This window comes from Lissotriton helveticus, chromosome 7 (assembly GCF_964261635.1).
Source record: "Lissotriton helveticus chromosome 7, aLisHel1.1, whole genome shotgun sequence".
Classification (NCBI taxonomy): Eukaryota; Metazoa; Chordata; class Amphibia; order Caudata; family Salamandridae; genus Lissotriton; species Lissotriton helveticus.
The window spans coordinates 544,603,991-544,624,723 of NC_136068.1; the positions used below are offsets into that span (position 1 = coordinate 544,603,991).

The following is a 20,733-nucleotide window of genomic DNA, read 5'->3' on the forward strand; positions in this document are numbered from 1 at the left end:
CGGTGTCTTGACACCAGGCAACTGCCCCAGCACCATGAAAATCTCTTCCAGGGTGAGGTTGGCATCTAAGTCTTGCGACTCCTCCTCCCTCAAGCCAGGAAGTGCCAGGGTGACTAGGAAAACACAACATGTCGCACATCCCTGTGTGCATTGTCCCTAATACTGCATGTAATATTTGTAAGTCACCCCTACAGCAGGCCTGACAGCCCTAAGGGTGGGTGCTGAATTTTACATGTGAGCAGATATGCCCCTGTGCAGATCAGTCTATTACTGCCAGTACTAGTGACCAGGGAAGCCATTTTAAACCATGTGCCGAACACTGGTGAAAACGAGTTCCCCAGCTACATGATGGCTTCACTGAAAATCTGGATGTTTGGTATCAAACAGTGCCAAGACGCCCTCAGGCATTCGAAGGCTATATAAATCCCAAATCAAATCAAACATCTCATATTGGTAAACCCACACTGATGCCAGTGTTGGATTTACCAATACATGCACCCAGAGAACACCTTAGAGATGCCCCCTCAAAACCTCCCAGCCTCTGGTGTACTTGCTGATTGGTTTCTACCAGCCTGCTACCGAGACGCTGTCCTGACCTTCTAGGATGAGAGCCTTTGCTCTCAGGATACCCACAACAAAAGCCTGTCCGGGAAGAGGGTGTAACACTCCCTCCCACAGGATGACCTGCTGATTAGCCTCCTTGGGCCGGTGAGCTTCAAAGAAGCTGCCGCCTTTGGAATGGGAGTCTGGCTCCTCTCACAGGAGAGGAAGCCACCCCCCTGTCCAGAGCCCCCTTGGCACCTGGACAGGCAGGAAAATTAGCTAGTCAGGTAGGCAAACCACCTCCAAGCTAGTGCCACCCTTAAGGTGTGATACTGTGAAGTGGCCACGATTTTTCAGAGGGAGCCATCTTTGTGATGGCATAATCCGTAATTCTGGTGCAGGATTATGCCTACTTCCTACATAAAGTTGTCATTTTGGGGCGTAGTGACCCCAATGGTTAGTAACCCATTGACTACTACCCTCCACTTGCCTAATTCCCCTAAATTCCGTATTTAGGGGAGCCTCTGGCACCAGAGAAGCAGATCCTGATGCCCTAAGAAGAGAAAGGGCAACAAAGAGCCGCAAAAGCAGAGAGAAGCCCAAGCTGACCCAGTGCCACCCCTGCCGGCCTGTCTGCATCCCTCGTCAAAAACTGTGTCAAAGTCAACTCGTCCTGCAGCTGTTGACTCCAGAAAACTTGGGAGGACTGCCTGCCTTTGAAAAAGACTCAAGACCTCCTACAAACAATGGACCTGTTCTGAAAAAATTCCAAAAGAGAAGACTCTGAGGACTCCGAAACTGCCAAGACCCAAAGAAACCACTGCACCAGTCGTCTCTGGCCCAAGTTTAAGTGGGCCACCAGTGTTCACAATGTCCCCCAGCCCTCCAGAGCCTGAGTCCCTCACGGTTTCACCCCTCCTGGACTCCCCGGCGTCACCTGCAGTCTCTGCACGCTGGCTTCCTCAACCGTGACTCTGCCGGTAAGGAAAAACCCGACGTCTAAGGACACCTGCACCCATTGACCCTGGGCCTTGGAGAGGAGGACCAAAGGTTCCATACCCCCCACCCCTTTGGCATTGCAAGGTCCGAGCCCAACTCGCCTCCTGACCAGAGCCTGCAGCCTCTTTCCGCAGCGGCCGGTCTACATTGAAATACATTGGGCTCCTGACGCTGTTTTGCACCTTGCACCCGACCACCCTTATGCTGCTGGTGGTGTACTGTTGATGCTGCCTTGGACCATGCCCACCACTCACCTTCACTCCTTTAGATAGATCTTGTAAGTCGCTGTACTATACCTGTTTACAGAACTTGTTCTTCCTTCCATAGGATAACATTGCAGAACTCAGAAACTGCACTAAGTGTCCACTTTATAAAGTGAAAGAAACTTACTTACCTGAACAATTTTTTGCTGATGACTAAACCTATATAAAGATACTTGTTATTTTATAAATTGGTGTGGAACCCTTGCTTGGGTCGTGTGTCATTTAGTAATCATTATGTGTATTTGCAAGTGGCGTGCACTCTTTGTGTTCAGCCTAAGGCTGCTCAACCACACTACCCCCTAATAGAGCACTTTGGGATTGCATAGCAAGCCCCTGTCCACTGGTAGGGAACACCTGGACTCTTTACATGGTATATCAGATTTTTGATCTATCATGTAAAGAGCCAGCTTCGCACAAATATGTTAAAGCTTTGTTCAATATCTCCCAGCCTCCAGGATCCTGAAGAGGCTGCGGGGACAGCCTCCAAGTTAACAAGGAGCAGGGAGCACCGCCCAACTCAATCTCACAGTTATCCGGGGCGTGATCTGATAAATAGATGGATAAGTGGGAGATTGCACGAATGCTAGCCCTAGTGAAGCAGTCATGAATATACGGTCCATTCTACTGTGGATTACCCTGAGTCTGAGAATAACTTATAAATTCCCCTGTCATCGGGTGTAAGGCCCTCAACATGTCATACAGGCCCAACTGATCAGTGGTTTGCCAGAGCGATGCATTCATATTTGGTTTGGTGTTCAGCCAAGAGAGTGCCTATCCTAAGTGCCCCCCATTATACAATTGAAGTCCCCGACTCACATGACCCCAGAGTCCAAAACCAGTGAGATGAAGTCACATACTTTCAGATAAATTGTCTCTTCATTAGGTTAAGATCCATATGTGTTGACAATAACAATCTCTACCCCATCAAGTTTCCTATGTGCAATGAAGTAGCGGCCTTCCAAATCTGCCTCCAAGTACGAGAGGACAAAATGGACCCCGGGCTACCCAAATGAGTATGCCGCGAGAATAAGTTGAATAAATAGCAGTGTAAGTCTGGCCACTCTATTTTCTAGCTAGTTCCATGGCTCCCCCTTCGGCAGGTAGGTCTCCTGTAAACAGGCGATATCCAATTTGCGCTGTTTTAGAAGGGAAAGGACCCTATTCCATATTTGATACAAACTTAATCCCGCACATTCCAGGTAAGGACCCTGTAAATGTTGGGTTTATCCATCATAATTCTCAAAGCGCATAACAGCCAGTACCCATCTTCTCCCCACAACATGATGGCAGTTACAATCTTAAGAAGGAAAGAAGAGAACACAGGAAAAAAAAAAAAACTGAAATACCCCTCCCACCCTGGATATGTTAAAGTCAGGCCAGTGACCTGCGTTGCGGATGCTGGTAGTGCAGCGTTCCTCATGGGGGTGTAGTGTCTAGGATAACTCCACAAAGCTGGAAGGGAATCTCGGACAGTCCCTCATCTGGCACAGTTTCAGTCTGCAGTGTTGAGGCAACCAATTATGTTTCGGGGTTAAGAGTATCCATAGTGACATAATTCTGTTCCACGATGCAACCAGTGGCCCCCTCTGTCAATCTGTAACCACCTCCGAAACGTTGGCACCTGCATCCACCTCACCCTCCACCAAGTTTGAAATGGGTCAACCTCGCTCAGTGGGGTCACTGGATGGTCATCCAACATGTCTAACCAGGACCAAACATCCTCGGGTCGTTCCCCAAAAATATATTTACCTGCTGAGATGACGTAGTTCAGCCAGGTACAAAAGCATATATCGGAGACCCAGGGCGTGCAGATTCTTCTTCATCTCTAAAAATGACTTCCACCTTTCCTGAACTCTCCTTGTGTTGTCAGGGTATGTTACAGTAGAAGAATTGTCAAACTTCGGGACAGGCACCTCCCTAGCTGCCCTCAGGATGGCATTTCTGTCCCTGTAATTCAATACCCTGGCAATGAGGGCACAAGGAGGAGCCCCCAGCGGAGGAGCATTCATGAAAGCCCTATGAGCCCTTTCAATGACAAAGAAGTCGGAAAAATCTGGGAGAAAGAGAATGAAGCACCCAATGCTCCAAGAAGCGTTTCAGTGACTGCCCCTCGGGCCCCTCATGAAATCTCAGCAGGCGCACGTTGGACACTCGGGACCTACTCTCCACATCCTCAACCTGATCCTTTAGGGTACTGGATACGACTCGCAGCTGAGAGACCTGTTGCATGAGCTGTTGTACCTCGGATTGTAGGTAGAAATAGCAGACGCCGTCATCTCCACCTGTCAGCTACTATACAGAGGTCTGCCCGCAGGAGGTTCACCTTGATCGATATTCGTTGCGATCTGTCCGTCAAGGGCAATCCACGAGGCCTGAATTGCCTCCAATAGTGCAGCCCATGAAGCCTCCCCCTGCCGCATCGGAGAACGCTCCGGTATGTGCGAGGGCCCTTGAGAAGCAGGCTTGTGTGGTCCTGTTTATTTGTAGGATATTGGGTAATGGTTCCCCTGCTGCTGTCTCTGAGACCTGTATCTCCCCTTGATTGTAGTACGATAAAGTTGTGCCTACTGCCACCTCCAACAGACCAAGTGGCACAGGCAGTTCTCCCAAGGGCAGACATGCCAAGGAAGGGAAAAACGTGTGAAATCCTGTACAGCGAGGGCCCAGGGCAGGATCCAGGCGACAGGGGGGGGGGGGGGTTGGTGCTGCGGGGGGCTGGGGGGGGGGGGGGGGTCGGTAAGTAATAACACAAGCCCCAAGCGATGTTTAGGCCCCTTTCCACAAGTCAAGACACTGATAGTGCAGCCGGTAGTACACCCCTAGGTCCCCCTACTCCTGACACCCAAGGAAACACTCACCAGGCCCACTATGTGCCAAAGTCGTGGGCATCAGCACCAAGTTCAAGGAGATATAATGCAGGTGTTGACCTCCAGATGCCCAGTAGCGTGAGGGTAGCCGCCCGCAGGACCCCCAACCTGCAATCCCCAGATTTGGGAAGCCCGCTGCAGACCTGCACCCCTCGAAGATGTGCCTCTCGGGGCAAGCGTCCAACGCTCCCTGCCCTTTAATGGAGGGAGCCTAGCCAATCCTAGGGGGCACCAGAAAATGGAAGCTTCGAGCACAACTCGCTCCCAACCCCATGCAGAGGGGGCTTTCCGCTCGGTTCGGTCACCAACGAGACCCATGCCACACTTCTACTTACTACAGCGGGTCCCCGCAACCACCACTCGCTCCCACACATACAGTTGTGGGGCAGGGGGAAGCGCTGAAAGAGGCGCCAATGCTGCCGTGAAGCTCACTGCCGATGTCCTATGTGTGCCCCTTCACCGGTGAGGGTCGCGGACCAGCTCCGGGGATGAGAACAGCAGTCTTCTCGTTGCCCCTAGGATCACGGAAAAAAGTGCAGGCCTCAGATAGTCCCTGGACACCAGGGAGGGTTAGCATTCAGGCTAAGCTGCGTAGCCCTCCAAAAGACGCAGCTTTGGGCAGCACGGCCTGCATCAGTGTGCGCTAGGCTGCTCCGTCGCAGCTTCTGCAAACACCTCTGGGTCACGTCTGGTGCCCCCCCCCCCAAGGCAAGAGTGGTGCGGAGTGACCAGGGTGTCCCACGGTGGTGCAGTTCTTCATGTATGAAGACAAGATCTCACAGGATGTCGTTGCGGGGAGCCGGAGCTCCTTAGAACGGCGTCCAATTGGCCATTTTAGTTGGACAGGCCCCTTCCAACAATGCAATGTCAATTCGACATTGTATTTTCAACTTGCCACTCATTTTAAAAGTGGCACTTTTAAAATTAGTGTTAAAGGTGTCAGTACAACGCCTGGTACAATAATGCAGAAAATATAAAGGGCGGAGCCCTGGTGCCGCGAAGAAGCAGCCACTCTGCTTTGTACATGAATGAGCGGAAATTGTATTTTACTTGTAGGGGTTCTTTTTAACCATGTGTATAACGTATCCGCATATATCCTTGCAAATTCTACTAACACAAGGTGTTAGAAGTGTGAAACGTATTAACACAATATTGTGACGTGCTTTAGTTTATGGATAAGTATCTTGGAGACTTAACGTAGGAGATAGATGTAACTAGCAGAAAATGTTAACAAGTAAACTCGTGCTGTCGATATTACAAGCATATTAAATAGTTTTTAACGATTGATATTTCCTATAAGTAGGCAAATGTATTAATTGAAATGCTATAATGATTATGCAGACATGTTTTGCTGAAAGTGACACATTCTTTTGTTAGCTAAAGCCGTAGGCCTGTAATACAAGTCCCTGAAAGCTCTTGCTTTAGAATTAATAGTTAAATTTCATGTGCACTGCAGAATCTGTACTTTCTCTGGTTTCCATTACATGTGGAGAAGCATTCTTTTAGAATAGTAATGTCTTTGTTTTAGTAGCTAGGCGAGGAGAGAAAAAGTTACAATTACATGGGTTTAGAGGTGATAAAGACAGAAACGTTTTCACACGGGAAAAGGCATGGGAGCCAAAGGCAAACTGTTGCGAAGAAGGTACATGGACAACACCATGGAAAGGTACATCTGGAACTGGACCCTGAGTGGATGGCGTAATGCGAGGTGCATCATTGGAAGGTCACCTGTGGATAACTGATTTTTGGAATTAGGGAAAGACCCCCACTTCTTTCTTGCCTTCAGAGAGATGAGCTCTTTGTAAGGATAGTGGCTTTATTCTACTTGCCCCATGGATGCTGCAGAGACTTCTTAGAAAAACTTGACGCACTGACGCCTTTTTTCCCTTCTATTGAAAATGCATATGTAGGTGTGTACTCTTAGCATAGAGATAGAATTAATGCTTTTTACTCATCAACCTTCGATGCAGGGGAACTTTGAATCATGCTTTCTGATTTTCTGTATCCTACTTCTTGAATTAATAGTTCTGTTCATGCTGCACCATCTAACTTAGATGCATAGATTTGGCTTCATGCTAATTACTTTGTATTTCTACACCCTTGTGCTGAGGTGTCTCTATGTCCAGTTATTAGTATTTTTTTTGTATTCCTCATATACCAATATGGGCGTTCTAGATGGAGAATCCCGACCCCTCTCCTCTACTCAGGGTGTTCCGGCTCCGTTGTTTGAGACCAGTGGAGAGAGAGAAGGGATGAGCCCCTCTAGCAGCAACTGTTTTCTTAATCCACTCCATTTCACACTATCCTGATGACCCTGTGATGATTTGGAGGCAAAGAACCAACAGTGCCCAGGTGAAATCATTGGAATACCTTCATCTGTTCCGCCACGCCACAAGGGCCGCCCAAACCTTACCATAGCTTGTACTATCACAAGCTATATCAGACTGACTTGTGAAAATGATATGTTTCAAGCACTCTGTATAAGTGGGGGCATTCGCATCTTTCCAGGCCCTACATATTTCTCGTCTTGCCAGGATGATAACGTAAAAAATTAATTTGGACACCATATCATTGGGATGATAATCTGTGCCTACCCCGAACAGAATCATCCCCAGGGTGACCACCAGTTGTATATGTAGTACCTCAACCAGAAAAACCCGTATTTTAGACCAATAGCTTGTTATCATCGGGCAATCTACAAACATGTGAAAGTCATCAGCGGCCAATTGTTTACACCTTGGGCAGTGATGTTCTAGGCCCGTAATTTTTACTAGTTTTTTTGGTGATATATATGCTCTATACATAGTAAATAGATGATTTCTTTTAAGGGGAGCTGGTTTAACAACTGCCTTCAACATACTAAAGGAGTACCCCCAGAGGTCCCTTATGTTGTTAAAATTTAGACCCCGAAAGTTACCCCACAATCTTTGGAGTTCAGGTTCTGTCACTCCCTCTGCCTCAATCATGGCCCAGTACCAAAAGGATAGCTCTTTTTTCCACCCACCCTTCCTAGATATTGAGTCAAACTTTGGATTGGATGTATCAAAATCCCAAGGTATAGTTGCCCACCATCCTGACAGCTGATAATACTTGAACCTGGTAAGAGTCCCGTCAGTCAGACTAGACAGAGATTCCCAGTCCATAAGCTGTGAATTCTTTTGCAAATCACGCCAGCATGTTAATCCTGCTGATTTAAGGGGCCGTGACAGCTGATCATTGAGGCAATCTGGCGTCCCTGGAGAGTCCCATATGGGGGCCTGGGGTGCATAGAATGGAATTCCCATCCTTTTCCAAATAAATAGCCAATTTTTTAGGGCCGCACCCAAGATCTTTAGCCTCACCTTTTTATAGAACCTTGGATCGCCATATTTAAAAAGGAAGGATTCTTGCCCTTGTGGGATACCATGTAGTGTAGTAGTGCCTGAAACAAGAGTCCTAAGGAGGATGCATCCGCCTTGTCAGCCAAGAGTCTGAATTTTGTGAAATGGAAAGAGTGACAATAAATAAGTAGGTCCGGGAGAGCCAACCCTCCTGTTTTTAGGTTTCTCCTTAGTTTTTTCCATGAGATTCTTGATGTCTTGGTGTTCCAAATAAAGGAACCAATTTTCCCCTGTACTTTGGCTATATCAGATGGGTTGAAAATTAATGGGATTGAATTGAAGAGGAAGGTGATTTTAGGTAAGATGATCATTTTTATTAGGTTCACCCTCCCAAATATATTTAACGGGAGGCCTGACCATCGTTGCAAGAGACCGGAGACATCCTTATATACTCTTGTTAGATTTATTTTAGTTATCTCTGAGATATCTTGGCAAGAACAAAAACAATTGCAAAAATGTATAAGAATAGGGCTATAGCTGCAAAAAGTGCATATTTTCCGCACTCTCACCGCTTCTTGAGATATAATCCAGCTTCTAAGGGGCACAGACATAACGAGGCATCTCCTGGTCAGAACGGAGCTCCCGCAGCCGTTGTCAGCCCGCCGCCATGTTCCTCCTAGACAGCCGTCAGAACGGAGCTCCCGCAGACCCGTCCCAAGACGCAACGTCTTGCCATGTTGGCAGTCTTCTGATGGCAACACCAGGCCTACCCCTATGTCCAGTTATTTTTGACTTTGTAATAAACTAACCTTACCTAGTGGTGTGTGAGTTATGTATCAAAGAAAGTAACTGGCTAATTGGTTGTGGACAAACGATTTTATCCCCTTTACACTTTCATGCCACGAAAAAGAACCATCGGTTTGTGTCTCTAGAACAGGGATATAACTAATGGGCCTGGCCCTTTCATACGCATTAATGTTGTGTGTACACTTGAATACAAGCAATTCATTTTGCAGACTGTGATGCGCTATGCTTGATCCTTGTGATTTATCTTTTAAAAACAAGATTTTCAATTACATTGGTTGCCTTTTTTAGCACTTGTTTTGGGACTATCCTATGTAAACATGTATATGTGTGTATATATGTGTGTGTGTGTATATATATATATATATATATATTACCATATATCTTAAACCACTGTTTTCACAATCTTGTTTATATGCAGGTTCTCATGGGAATATTGGTGGTGCCCTATTGCACTTATGCCTAAAAACAAAGTGCCCTTCACTTGGTCTGTGCTCTTTCCTTTCTGTTTATCATTGTTTTTTAGATCTCACTATGTTTTGGGATCTCATGCTACCAATATCAGCACGCAGTAGTACTGAGAGGAGGACGGTGGGCAAGCCAACTTCAGTCTTTGGTTTCATGAGTTTTCATGGTTTGTTAATGCTTGGACGTGCTGCAAATCAAGGCCATGGCATTTTGCGGACTCTTACTCGGTTGCATTTGTGCTACCATTATTGATGGCGCCCAAGAGGTCTTTTTTATTAGACTGCACAAGCGCCATGACTTGAAGCTTGTAATTCAGAGTGAGTGCATGCTCTCTGTTGTATTTATTTTACTAATATGATGACAATAATTGCTGAGGTAAGGCTTTTTTGTTTAGGAAGTGCACCCTGTTCGTCTTTATGGCAAGCTAAGGCTATTAATTAATTATTCACCATTTTGGGTTAATGCTTTTAACTTAGCTGTCTTGATAACGTTGTTTGACTTTCAACTTTATTTTTCATAAAGATGTGTACACCAAGAATCTTTTGTTAGATTTACACCGAAAATGCTGCCAGATTATCAAAAGTATCTTCTATGCAATATTTTGCATTTATTCCTTTTAAGTGTACTACTTTCAACACAAACTGTTGTGCAGATACAGAATGACTCTGTTAATGCACTTTATTCAACAAAGGTTTCCTGCTCCCAACTGCTGCAACCCAGGAGTTTGTTTCCTTATGGTATTTTCATTCTATTACAAGAATCTAGGCCTATCAGCTTTGCAATTGCATGCATAGGAAAAGCAAGACCAATTCGTTTTGCTAATGCTTGTTTATGGTTTGTTTATGGTTATCCTTGTTTTTTTAAGTTGATTTTTTAGTGTAAAGTAATTCATAGCCAGTACCTTTCTTTGTACCAATAAAAATCATATTTACTTTTATTTGCTTCATATGTGTTTTGGCCAATTTTCTTTTATTGTGTAATCTTATTTGTTAATCTTCACATTACAGCATACTTGTTTTGTCCAAATTTCCTTTCAACACCTAATCAAACTTGTTAATCTTCACATACTATTTTAGTAGATGTTTCTTGTTAAATGCAGTGTACATTTAAAAAAAGAACTATTCATCCTTTGAGCAAGAAGCAACATTGCTTTCTTTGCATTACCTTATGCAGTTGTTTTTCCCCCTTTTTTTCTAGGAGTCCTTACGTACTTACTGCATGCTGCGGTTGTGTTTGAGCAGAGGTCCTCAGGTTTTCCTGCACACCCGGTCCCTGTTGAGTACCTCTTCACGTGCCTTAATGGATCTGAAGGCCCTGGTCTCCTCATTGAATGATTTTGCCTCTCTGTCATTGGCCGAGAGCTGGGATAATGTGGGTCTTTTAGTTGAACCAAGTCCTCCCCATTCCGTAGGCACACTATTTCTAACCAATGATTTGACTGAGGAAGTGATGGAAGAAGCACTGCACTGCAAGGCAAATCTGATCCTGTCTTACCACCCACCAATCTTTCGACCTCTTAAACGGATCACCTGGAAGTCTTGGAAGGAGCGGTTGGTGATTCAGGCCCTGGAGAACAGAGTGGCCATTTACTCTCCACACACTGCTTATGATGCCACCCCAAATGGAGTAAATGACTGGCTAGCAAAAGGACTGGGTGAGTTGGTTTACTTTCATATCAATTTGCATATAATCGCTTGTGGCCAGTAGATTTCTATTTGTGAAATTTGGGCAAAGTCAATTCCCGTCTATACCCAATCCACTGCTGAGCTTTCCAGGGGTTGTTCCTGTATCCCACTCTTATCAAATATTTGATAGAAGTTTTGGGAGTGCTTCTACACCCCATGTTTATGGGTGTCCACTTGCATGAGGGCAACCCCCCACTCTTTATGGGGGCGGCATAGGCTCAGAGAGCATCCTTTTGTTTTAGGCGATAGCTTGGCCTGTTCCTTGGTAGACTTTTTAATTCGCGGAGGTCTCTGGCTAACCTGCGTGATTTTCCTCAAACTGGTGGGGTAAACACAAGAGCTTCTCTCTGCTCTATTGTGCAATTTGCTGATCCAAACCAATCGTGCAACAAGTTCTGCTACACTGGTTTGTGCAGGGAGGCAGGAGGTATGAGTAGGGACAAGGCAGACACTCAGATGCAAGCTTGACACTGTCTTGAAGGGAAGCAGCCATATTGGAGCCACCTACACATCTGGTGAACCCCAGGAGGGGTATTGATATTATTCATCATCAAAGGCTATACCTTGGAAATCCCATTTGGCCACAGTTTTAAAGCACAGAAATCCCAGATTTGTAATGTGATTTGAAATGACACAAGCAAATGTTCGCTCTAGCAAATAAATGGCCAGATTCCTAGGTGAAGTCTACATGTAGCTAGAAGATATCTTAACACATTTAATGCTGTGATTTGATTTCCTTGTGTTAGTCTGGAATATAAGTATTGATTTCAACAAGTCAGAAATTTGAGCATAGAGTTAGCAAACCACAGCTTCCGGATACTGAAACTCTACTAGATGATGCAGTCCTCATTATTAACATGGAGCCGGAAACCTGCTTGTCTTTCGGCAATGCAGTGACTATTCTGGACAAGAAGCGGGTTGTGCATCTAAATATAAACTTCTTTTTTGAGGACAAACACCTTTGGAGGGCAGGCCTGTATGAGTTTTTCAAAATGAGCTTTAATGGTCAGGCCTCTCTTTAGAAAAATCAGAGTGACGTTGCCTACATTTTTCATAATTTATTTGCATAAATGGGCATTTTTTATGTACATATCCATAGCTTCTGTCTAATTTGCTAATTTTACATTTTATGTAGTATATTTTATTATATAGTTTTACAGGTGTTTAATGTAAGCAGTGCATTCATTCCATGTGCATATGATTATGAATAGGGTGGTATAATTTATATTTTCGAACAGTATTGGTTTCTTTATTACATTTTTTTAATCATACCCTTAGAAACCTTCTGCAAAACTAGGCTCACGTGTATTCTTTTGCAGACTTTCTTCATTACTTACACCAGATCCCAGCTGGCTTCAAGATGGATGCTGAGATACATGTAGGAAGTTCATGGATGGCATGTTCATGGACACCCAAAAAGTTACTGCTTCATGTGTGGTGATCTAATTTGCATATCATTTTCATTGCCACTACTGACTTTGGGCAACACTGAGAAAGTCTAGTAACAGATCACGTCTACAATGTAAGGATGAATTACCCAAGCGTTTTGCATATATGCAAGTATGTAATGCCTTTGTGGATAATACATGTGTACAGTATGACTACCTAGAGAGAGAGAGAGAGAGAACTCTGTTTATTTAGACCATAGTCTTTAAACTCCAAAGATCTTATAAATACATAAAACTATACAATACCAGACAACAAGAAGAAGAAACACATTAATATTTATAATGACACAATTACTTTGCGGACAGCTTTGCTTAATACATCTGTAATAAAACCGTATCTACCATCGCCCCTAGCAGCCTCTATATTTCCAATTTTATAGACTCAGTTAAAAAGTTTAAAACCTCATAAAAACATAATAAACAATGATAACATAGATCCTAAGATTAAAAGGTACTTTACCCACATCATTTCTCCTTAGCAGCAATACATTAAAACCATTTGGTCTATAGTTCTCTTTGGTCTTAAGCCTTTATCTACTGAATGAGTGGGTTTGAGATAAATGAATCACTGTCCTTGCTTAAGTTTTTCCCTAGCAAAACAGTTTACACCTCTCATATAATTTCCTAGTGCAATTGAGATATCCAGATTTTTCATTTCTATCAGTAACGCAATGGCTTGAGATCGTGACCTTATTCCGTATTTTACAAATAGTGGCTGTAAAAACTGTTTTCTCACCTCTAAAACCATAAGGCAATCTAACAATATGTGCAATATTTCAGACTTTGCCCCCAGCCGCATTTGCGTAATCCGTCGGGATATAGCATTTCTGCCTTTAGTTTCCCCTCCATTAGCCATGGGTTAGTGCCAATTCATATCTTCAAGATTTCGCATCTAAGTCTGTGGTTTGGCAGAGTTTCTAGATACGGGTACCAAGCATCATTTTCCCACGCTTTTATCATGCATTGGACCGATTTTTTTGCTTTCTCAAGTATTCTAGGTCCTGATTCCTTGATTGCTCCATACATTGGGCCCTAAGTAAACTCTTGGTAAAAGCTACATCTAAGGGATTCTAGTTTGCTCTCAACTTTAGACTCTCAGTTATCGCATTTATTTTCCTTCTCGCTTCCTTTGCCCATTTTAGGCTGCTATGCCGGATTTCCTCAATGCACCAATGTGAAACCTTCTGCGCGCCCCCTTGGGTTTGACGTTTCCAAAATCTTGCCAGGGCCATTTGGGCCTGACTATTCCATGCTATTGTTCCTGTCTCTAATCTAATTGCCTGTATCATGGCTGAATTAGGTAGGGACACTAGCATTTTTAGGGCCTTACCTTCCTCCCGATCCCACCCTCCTTTGCCACTTAAATGGAGAACTTCTACCCCATACAATACTTGGGGCGGGATCATAGCTTCATGAGCATTTAACATTGGTTTATGTGACATGTCCCCATAATCTTTATTAAATTTTTTCAGTCCACAGATGGAGGACGACGCTTTTGCTTTTTGGGCTTCCAAGTGTGTACCCCATTTTAAGGAGCTTTCAAACGATAGGCCTAGGTATTTATATTCCTTTACAATTTCCAATTTTGTTTGACCTAGATACCAGCTAAAACTTTTGGACCTTTTACCAAAACATAGAATCTTCGTTTTGTCCATATTTATCAATAAAAGTTTGGCCTCACAGTAGTCTCTAAAAGCATTTAATTTTCTCTGTAGCCCTAGCTTCGTCTGATCAATTATCACTAGGTAGTCCGCATATAGCAGGCTTGCTACTTTCCTACATCTCATTCTGGGGCTTGCGCTTCTTTCTACTTCCAGTGCTGCTGGTAGGTCTGCTAAAAAAATTAAAAAGAGGAGGGGGCCCAGGATGCAGCCCTTGTCTTAGCCCATTTCCTATGGCTATTCTCTTTGTCAGTGCCCCTTGAGTGTCCTTAATTACTTGTGCCCAGTTTCCTCTGTGTAATTCTTTTTGAATGGCCAGTAGGCCTACTGGGATATCATATTTAATCAAGCACTCCCATAAGCTCCTGCGGTCCACCAAATCAAAGGCCGCCCGGAAGTCGACGAAGCAACAGTACATTTTCCCCTTTTGTTCTATCGACTTCCGGGCAAGTGCCCAGAGGGCATAGCAATGGTCTACAGTGGAGTGCCCTTCTTTAAATCCCGCCTGTTCTACTGGGACAATTAAATTCTGTTCTACCCAATTTTTTAGTTTGCCTAACACTATTTTTGCAAATTATTTCTCCCCGATATCTAACAAATTGATTCATCTATAGTTTTTTGGGGTATGCATATCACCTTTCTTATGTATGGGCCTTATTATTGCCCCTTTCCAGTTGTTAGGGAACCTCCCAGTATCTAAAATAACTCAGAAGATGTTGGCAAAAAATTCAGCCCACCAGTCCGTCTGAGTTTTAATTATCAGGGCAGGGAGGTTATCTGGGCCCGCTGCTCTTGTTAAATTCAGGCACTTTATTGTGCTTTTCACTTCAGAGACCGAAAAGTCGTGTTTTATATCTTCTACCAGACCGGTCCAATCTGGATGCTGATTCTCTTCTCGGTTTTTCCCGGGACTATACAAGTCCTGCAAATATTCCTCCCAGGCTGCTTCTTCCACTACACAGTTCATTGCGGCCATCTGGCGATCCCCTGCCGAATGAACTAGTTTCCAGAACTGGCGTAGGTTCCTTGACTCAATTGTCTCAAGTAATTTTAACCAACAGCCTTCTTTATATTCTGTTTTTGCCCTCCTAATTAACATATTATATTCTCTTTTTAGAATCACAAGGGCATTTCCACTACCCTGCACACCCTTTATGAATTGGCGACGTGCCATTCTCCTCACTTCTCTCTTTTCCAGACATTCCTTTGTGAACCACCGTCCTTGTAACTCCGGCTTTGAATGGTTCAATTTGTCATTTATTTTACCTTTTCTCAATCCATCACTAGGGGTTTGGACCACTTCCTCAATTTTTCCCACGTACCAATCTAAACCCTGGTCACTTACTGTGCCCAGTTCTAAGTTCTGTTGTAACTTTACTTTCCTGGTCACATATTCTTCTGTTAACCTAGTTGTGCACCGCCTGATGTATTCCGCATGTTGTTCAATAACTTGGGTACGGGGGTTCAAATGTGCATCAGGGAGCTCCAGATCTAGAATGTTATGGTCACTCCCTTCTCTATTTGAAATCATAAACCCTTTAATTAGTTGGAAGATCCAGGGGGTCGTGAAAACATAATCGATTGGGCAGTTTTGGGAACCTAACTTAAACGTTTTCTTTGCTGGGCAATCTAAGGAGGATCCATTTAGGCAAAATAAGTTTTTAGTCCCCAAAAAGTTTCCCAACTGGATGTCCTCAACAGTTGTTATACATTCTGGGAAAGTTGCTTGTGTTATATCGTAGGCCTCTAATACTTCTTGAAACCAGCAGTCTACTTTCTTGGGGTGTAATTTATGATTAAAATCACCCTTTAACATAATCAAATCCATGCCATACATTTCGCAAATTGTATCCATATCTTCTTTAAAATACCCCATTTCTGCTGCATATTCCTCTGTGGTACCCCATTGCATATATACATTTATAAGCATTACCATATTCATTTTTTCAAAATCAGATAGCATTATCCTACAAGCTAGCAGCCATTTACGCTTTACAGTTATTTCAATCACCTTCTTCACTATTTTAGTTGACACCAGAGTCATTATTCCCCCCGCTGGGCGGCCAAATCTATGTTTCTTTGCTAATCGGTTTAGCTGGCAGAAGCCGTCGAATGTCGGGGTCTTGCCACATAGCCAAGTCTCCTGGATACACATAATCTCAGTATTTTCTCCTAATTCCCTTATGTTTCTTTGTTTAGCTATATCTCCAAGGCCATTTATATTCCAGGAGGCTATTCTTATGCTATGTGACCTACCCTTTACCTATTCAACGTCATCTAGCCAGCCTTCCTCCCCATGCCCCTCAGAGACTCTATTTGAGGGACCTTCGTGGCCTATATCCTTGCTCCAGTTTCCCCACCAATTTTCCGCATTTGAATTATTTGCTACTATTTTAATATTTCCCAGGGGGGCTCCTTCATCTTCTTTTGGGTCACTTATCCTTACCTGTCTCTTTCTTAATCCTGCATGACACCTTAGGAAATGTTTTCCTTGCCACTCCTTCCCTTCTACTTCTAATAGTACATCCTCTTTGGCTAATAGCCGTATTCCCTCTTTCTGTAGCTCACTTGCTGCTTTCTCAATCATACTCTTTACCAGATTCGAGTACATCATTACTCTGGTCACATCCTTCCCTTCTTTATTTTGCCTAAAACCCACTTGTTTTAGGTCATTTGATCCTATATCTTTCAGATTATGGCATTTGGCAAACCCTTGCAGAAGTTGTGACCTATTTAGGGGCAATCTCTTTCCTAACTTCTTAACCTCTTTCCTTAATGGGATTGGTTCAAAGTATAGCCACATATTCTCTCTCCCCTCTTTCGTTACCCCGTTTAGTGTCGGGAGTTGTGTCGTATAGGCCTTATTTATCTGAGTGTTAGGTCTGCTACCTCGCACCTCCCGGGTGATCCATTGTTGGAAACTTCCTCCATAGACACAAACTGGCTGTCTCCCAGGCTCCATGGGCTGTGATTTTATTTTATTCATAGTGTGATTCTTCTGTGGGCCTGAGATGTTATGTAAGTATGCATTTTTTTCCTACTTTTTTGAGGTTTTCTTCTTTATTGTACTCATAGAGGGGTTGGGTAACTTTGATTCATAGGGCTCCACCCCTGGGCCTTTCTCTATCGTTTCACTCCCTTTTTTTGTGATTTCCTTCCTACACACCTCGCTCTATTTGTTTGCCCACTTCTGGTTGTCTCTCCTCTTCTTATTACCCTCATTGGCCACTTTGAGATATACACCTCATGGCTTTCTTTGGGTGGTTCGGCAGTTTCCACCTGTACCTCTACCCGGGGCTGAGGGTCGGGGTCTGGGATTTGTCTTACCATAGATGGCACGTGGCATCTAATCCCCTGCAACTCCCCCTCCATTTTAGCTAGATACATTTTTTGAGTTTTTAAGATATAATTTTTTGACAATGTCACTTCTAGAAGTCCTTGAAGGGTTCTTTGTAGCATTAACATTAGATCCAACGTTGATGATGTGGACATTGCCAAGATTTCCCGGTTTGTCTCAGGGGTTAAGTTCAGTTCCGCGCTTTGTTCTAGACTGGCGTTCCAAATTTCAGGCGGACTTTTCTTTTCACTTCTTCTCTGGTTTAACTTACTACTCGATGTACTTTCCTCTTCTCGCCCTGTATCCTCTATTGAGATCGGACTATCCCGGAGTCCTATCTCCGGGTCATAGGAGAAAAGACCTCGTGGTGAAGATGAGAACCGTGGTGACGCTAGTCTGCTATGGTCCAGTAACAGCTGCAGAGACTGATTAGCCAGGATTAGGGATTCAGTTGTATGTACTTCCAAGGGTAGGGAGATTTACCCGTTCTCTTCCCTACCGAGACTCACATTTTGCGGTGTTGACTCAATTATCTCAATGTCTTGATCTTTTGCAGGTGGGAAGACTTTTTTGAAATGTTTCCCCACAAATTCCTTTATTGTATTTGAAGCAGAGCTACTCTGGTTTTTATTTACAGCTGTGTTCCGTTTTGCCCCTTTCTTCCTTCCTTTCACAGGTGTCAGCTCTGGGCTCCCTCTGCTTTCTTCCATTATGCCCGATTTTGCTGGGTTTAATTTTGACCTCAAATTATGTTCCGGGGTGTTTTTGGCTTTCTTGGGGGCCATCTCTGGTGTTTTACTCAGGGGTTACCGGCTCCACAAATGCTGGATTAAACTGTTACCCTGTTAAGGGTTTAGGGCGATCTGCTACTGTTAAAACAATGGGCCCAGGCGGACAATCACCCAATCTCTTTGGGGCTCCCTCTGGGGACGCCGGCTCCACAAACGCTGAGTTAAGCTTATAACTTATGAGGATTTAGGGAGATCGGCCACCATTTACTTAATGGTCCCAGGTGGTCAATCTCACAATCTCATTGAGGCTTTCACAGACCCTCTCCGCCTCACCACTTACCTCTGTTGTGCGTGCGAGAAAGCCGCTTCTGCGCCCAGGCCCGTGCCCCCGTTGCTCCAAATCAAGGTGGGCTATTACATTTGGCGCTTACAGCTCTTTACAGCCGCTACCAGCCGGCTCAGCTCTCCACTTTTGCTTCTCTCCTTCCACTTCGTCCGCGTTGGCGCGGCACTCGACTGGTGCGGACGCTTGACGTATGGGCAGGGCTACTGCTGGGGGTGACGATAGATGGGCGGGCGGCGTTTTCGCACAGCAACGGCACAACAGAGTATGGCTGTCAAGGTCTGAGGAATGAGACTACCTAAGTATGAGTAGCCAAAATAAATAGTGAACTCTACAGACAACAATTTACTTAAGTTGTCTAATGTCTGTGCTTGTAGTCATTTCTTTTGTACTTTTTTTTAGATTTTACTGAAAATGCCAGAAGTACTCCAAGGATGCTAGGACTATCATAGTTTTCCAGGAGTATGTGCATGTGTAAATGTAGCATACACATTTATTCATGGTTAAATGTAAACCAAGGCTGCATTTGTACTTTTTGTCTTTTCTCCATCTCGTACACTCCCATCGATTTACAGATGTTCCTCCCAATTCCCAATAAGAATAGGGACTTACTCCTTCACAGGAGTAAATCTCCGCTATATCCAAGGTGAAAGTGTAGCTGTAAAATGTTTACCAATACTCAGAAACTTACAAATGTTTCGGTGTTCATCTATTTAGGAAGGCATCCCCATACTGGGTTACCAACAGACCACCACAGAAGCAGATCCACTTGTATGTAAAATGATTGCGTACTATATAAAATTGTGTGTGAGTAAATGCCATTTGATGTAAATTAAAGTTTTGTTAATGCTAAACATGAGCCAACATTTGCAAATGGACATGTTTGCCTACCTAATTTCAGCTTAGGTACACAATGCCGTTTTGAATCAGGTACTTTGAATCTATTGGTATCTATTGCTAATGTGCAGAATTCCCACCATTATTGTAATGGGAAGTTTCCTTAGTTAGCTTGGTTATGTTTCTCTTAAATAATTCCTCCTAAAATATCAAGGTTCCCAGGTGGAAGCACACAAGTTCCCGCTGAAGGTCCATTTATTCAATTTCATTCCTTTCATTTTTTTAATATCTTTGTTTGCATTTTTAATCGAGAATCTTCACATATAGTACAGGATACAGTACTAAACATAGTCCTGTAATAGGTCAACAAACACATCCTAGTATATTGACATGAGTTAAAGTTTGGAAGCAGATCACATAATGCAGTAGGGGTCACAGCATGGTAACAATTGAAAGGAAAAATGGGAAGGACAGGACCATAATCACTGTGTCTCGTAGAAGAGCAGCCAATATATCAATTGTAACTTAGAGCAGGAAGTCCATAACATCAAAAACAGCCTGGCTGGCGCCTCCGAAAGCAGCTAACGTGAAACGTGGAGACATGAGTGGCAGGATTATGTGACAACAAGAGGGGTGGAAACTAACAGGTGCTCCAGGGGAAACAAGGGAGCAGAAAGAACCCCGATGTATTCCCGCTTAAGGGTCCACTCGGCCGCCTTAACCCCTTCGACGCTGAAGACGAGCTCAGCTCGTCATGAGGTACGCCTGTCGTACGCTGATGACGAGCTCAGCTCGTCATGTAACGCGGCTTTTAGAAAAATGCAGCGCACAGCGGGAAAACCGCTAGCACGCATGCGGTTAAGTGTCCGTAAACCATGTATGTGTGGGTGTCCCAGTGGGCCAGTCCAGGTATCCAACTGGCTCCCAGTGGCGGGTTCCACTGCCCGAATGGGTGGGAGGGTTGGCGTATTCAATACGAACGTAAGTGCCCAACATTGTGGCTACTCCACCTGTGCCCTATGATAATGTGTCATGGCATCTGCCTCTGCTAGAGCTCATTTATGAGTCACCTGTAGCGAGTTCCTAATCGTGGGTGGGTGGGCGGCTTTCCAGTTCCATTGCAATCAAGCGCTTGAAGAGGACCAAGGCCAGATCAATGAGCTTTAGGTAGTGTTTGTTACGTTTAGTGCATTGCGTAATCCCTAGAAGGCAAAGGAGTGGGTCAGGTGGCAGCTGGACATCGATCACCGATGACACCTGTGCTAGCACCTAGGTCTTATTTAATCTGTAAGCACTATTTTCTTTAATGCGTTTCTCCTACTGCAGGCACAGCATGCTTTCCTACAACATTCAGTGCGCCATGCGGGCTTTCACTTTCTAAGCAGCCCGGGACAATGGCGGCTGCTTCTTTGAAATGCAAACGGTCT

At 44.3% G+C, this 20,733-nt stretch overlaps 1 protein-coding gene across 2 annotated transcripts in view; it reads left to right on the forward strand.

Annotated features, from left to right (window-relative positions):
- Positions 1-20,733, forward strand: part of NIF3L1 (NGG1 interacting factor 3 like 1) — a 138,947-nt gene that overhangs the window by 34,866 nt on the left and 83,348 nt on the right. For both annotated transcript variants that reach the window (XM_078652611.1, XM_078652610.1), the window contains one exon: positions 10,462-10,918. In XM_078652611.1, coding sequence (XP_078508737.1) covers positions 10,483-10,918 — 436 coding nt within the window. In that variant the 5' untranslated portion in view covers positions 10,462-10,482. The remainder of the gene's footprint in view (positions 1-10,461; positions 10,919-20,733) is intronic.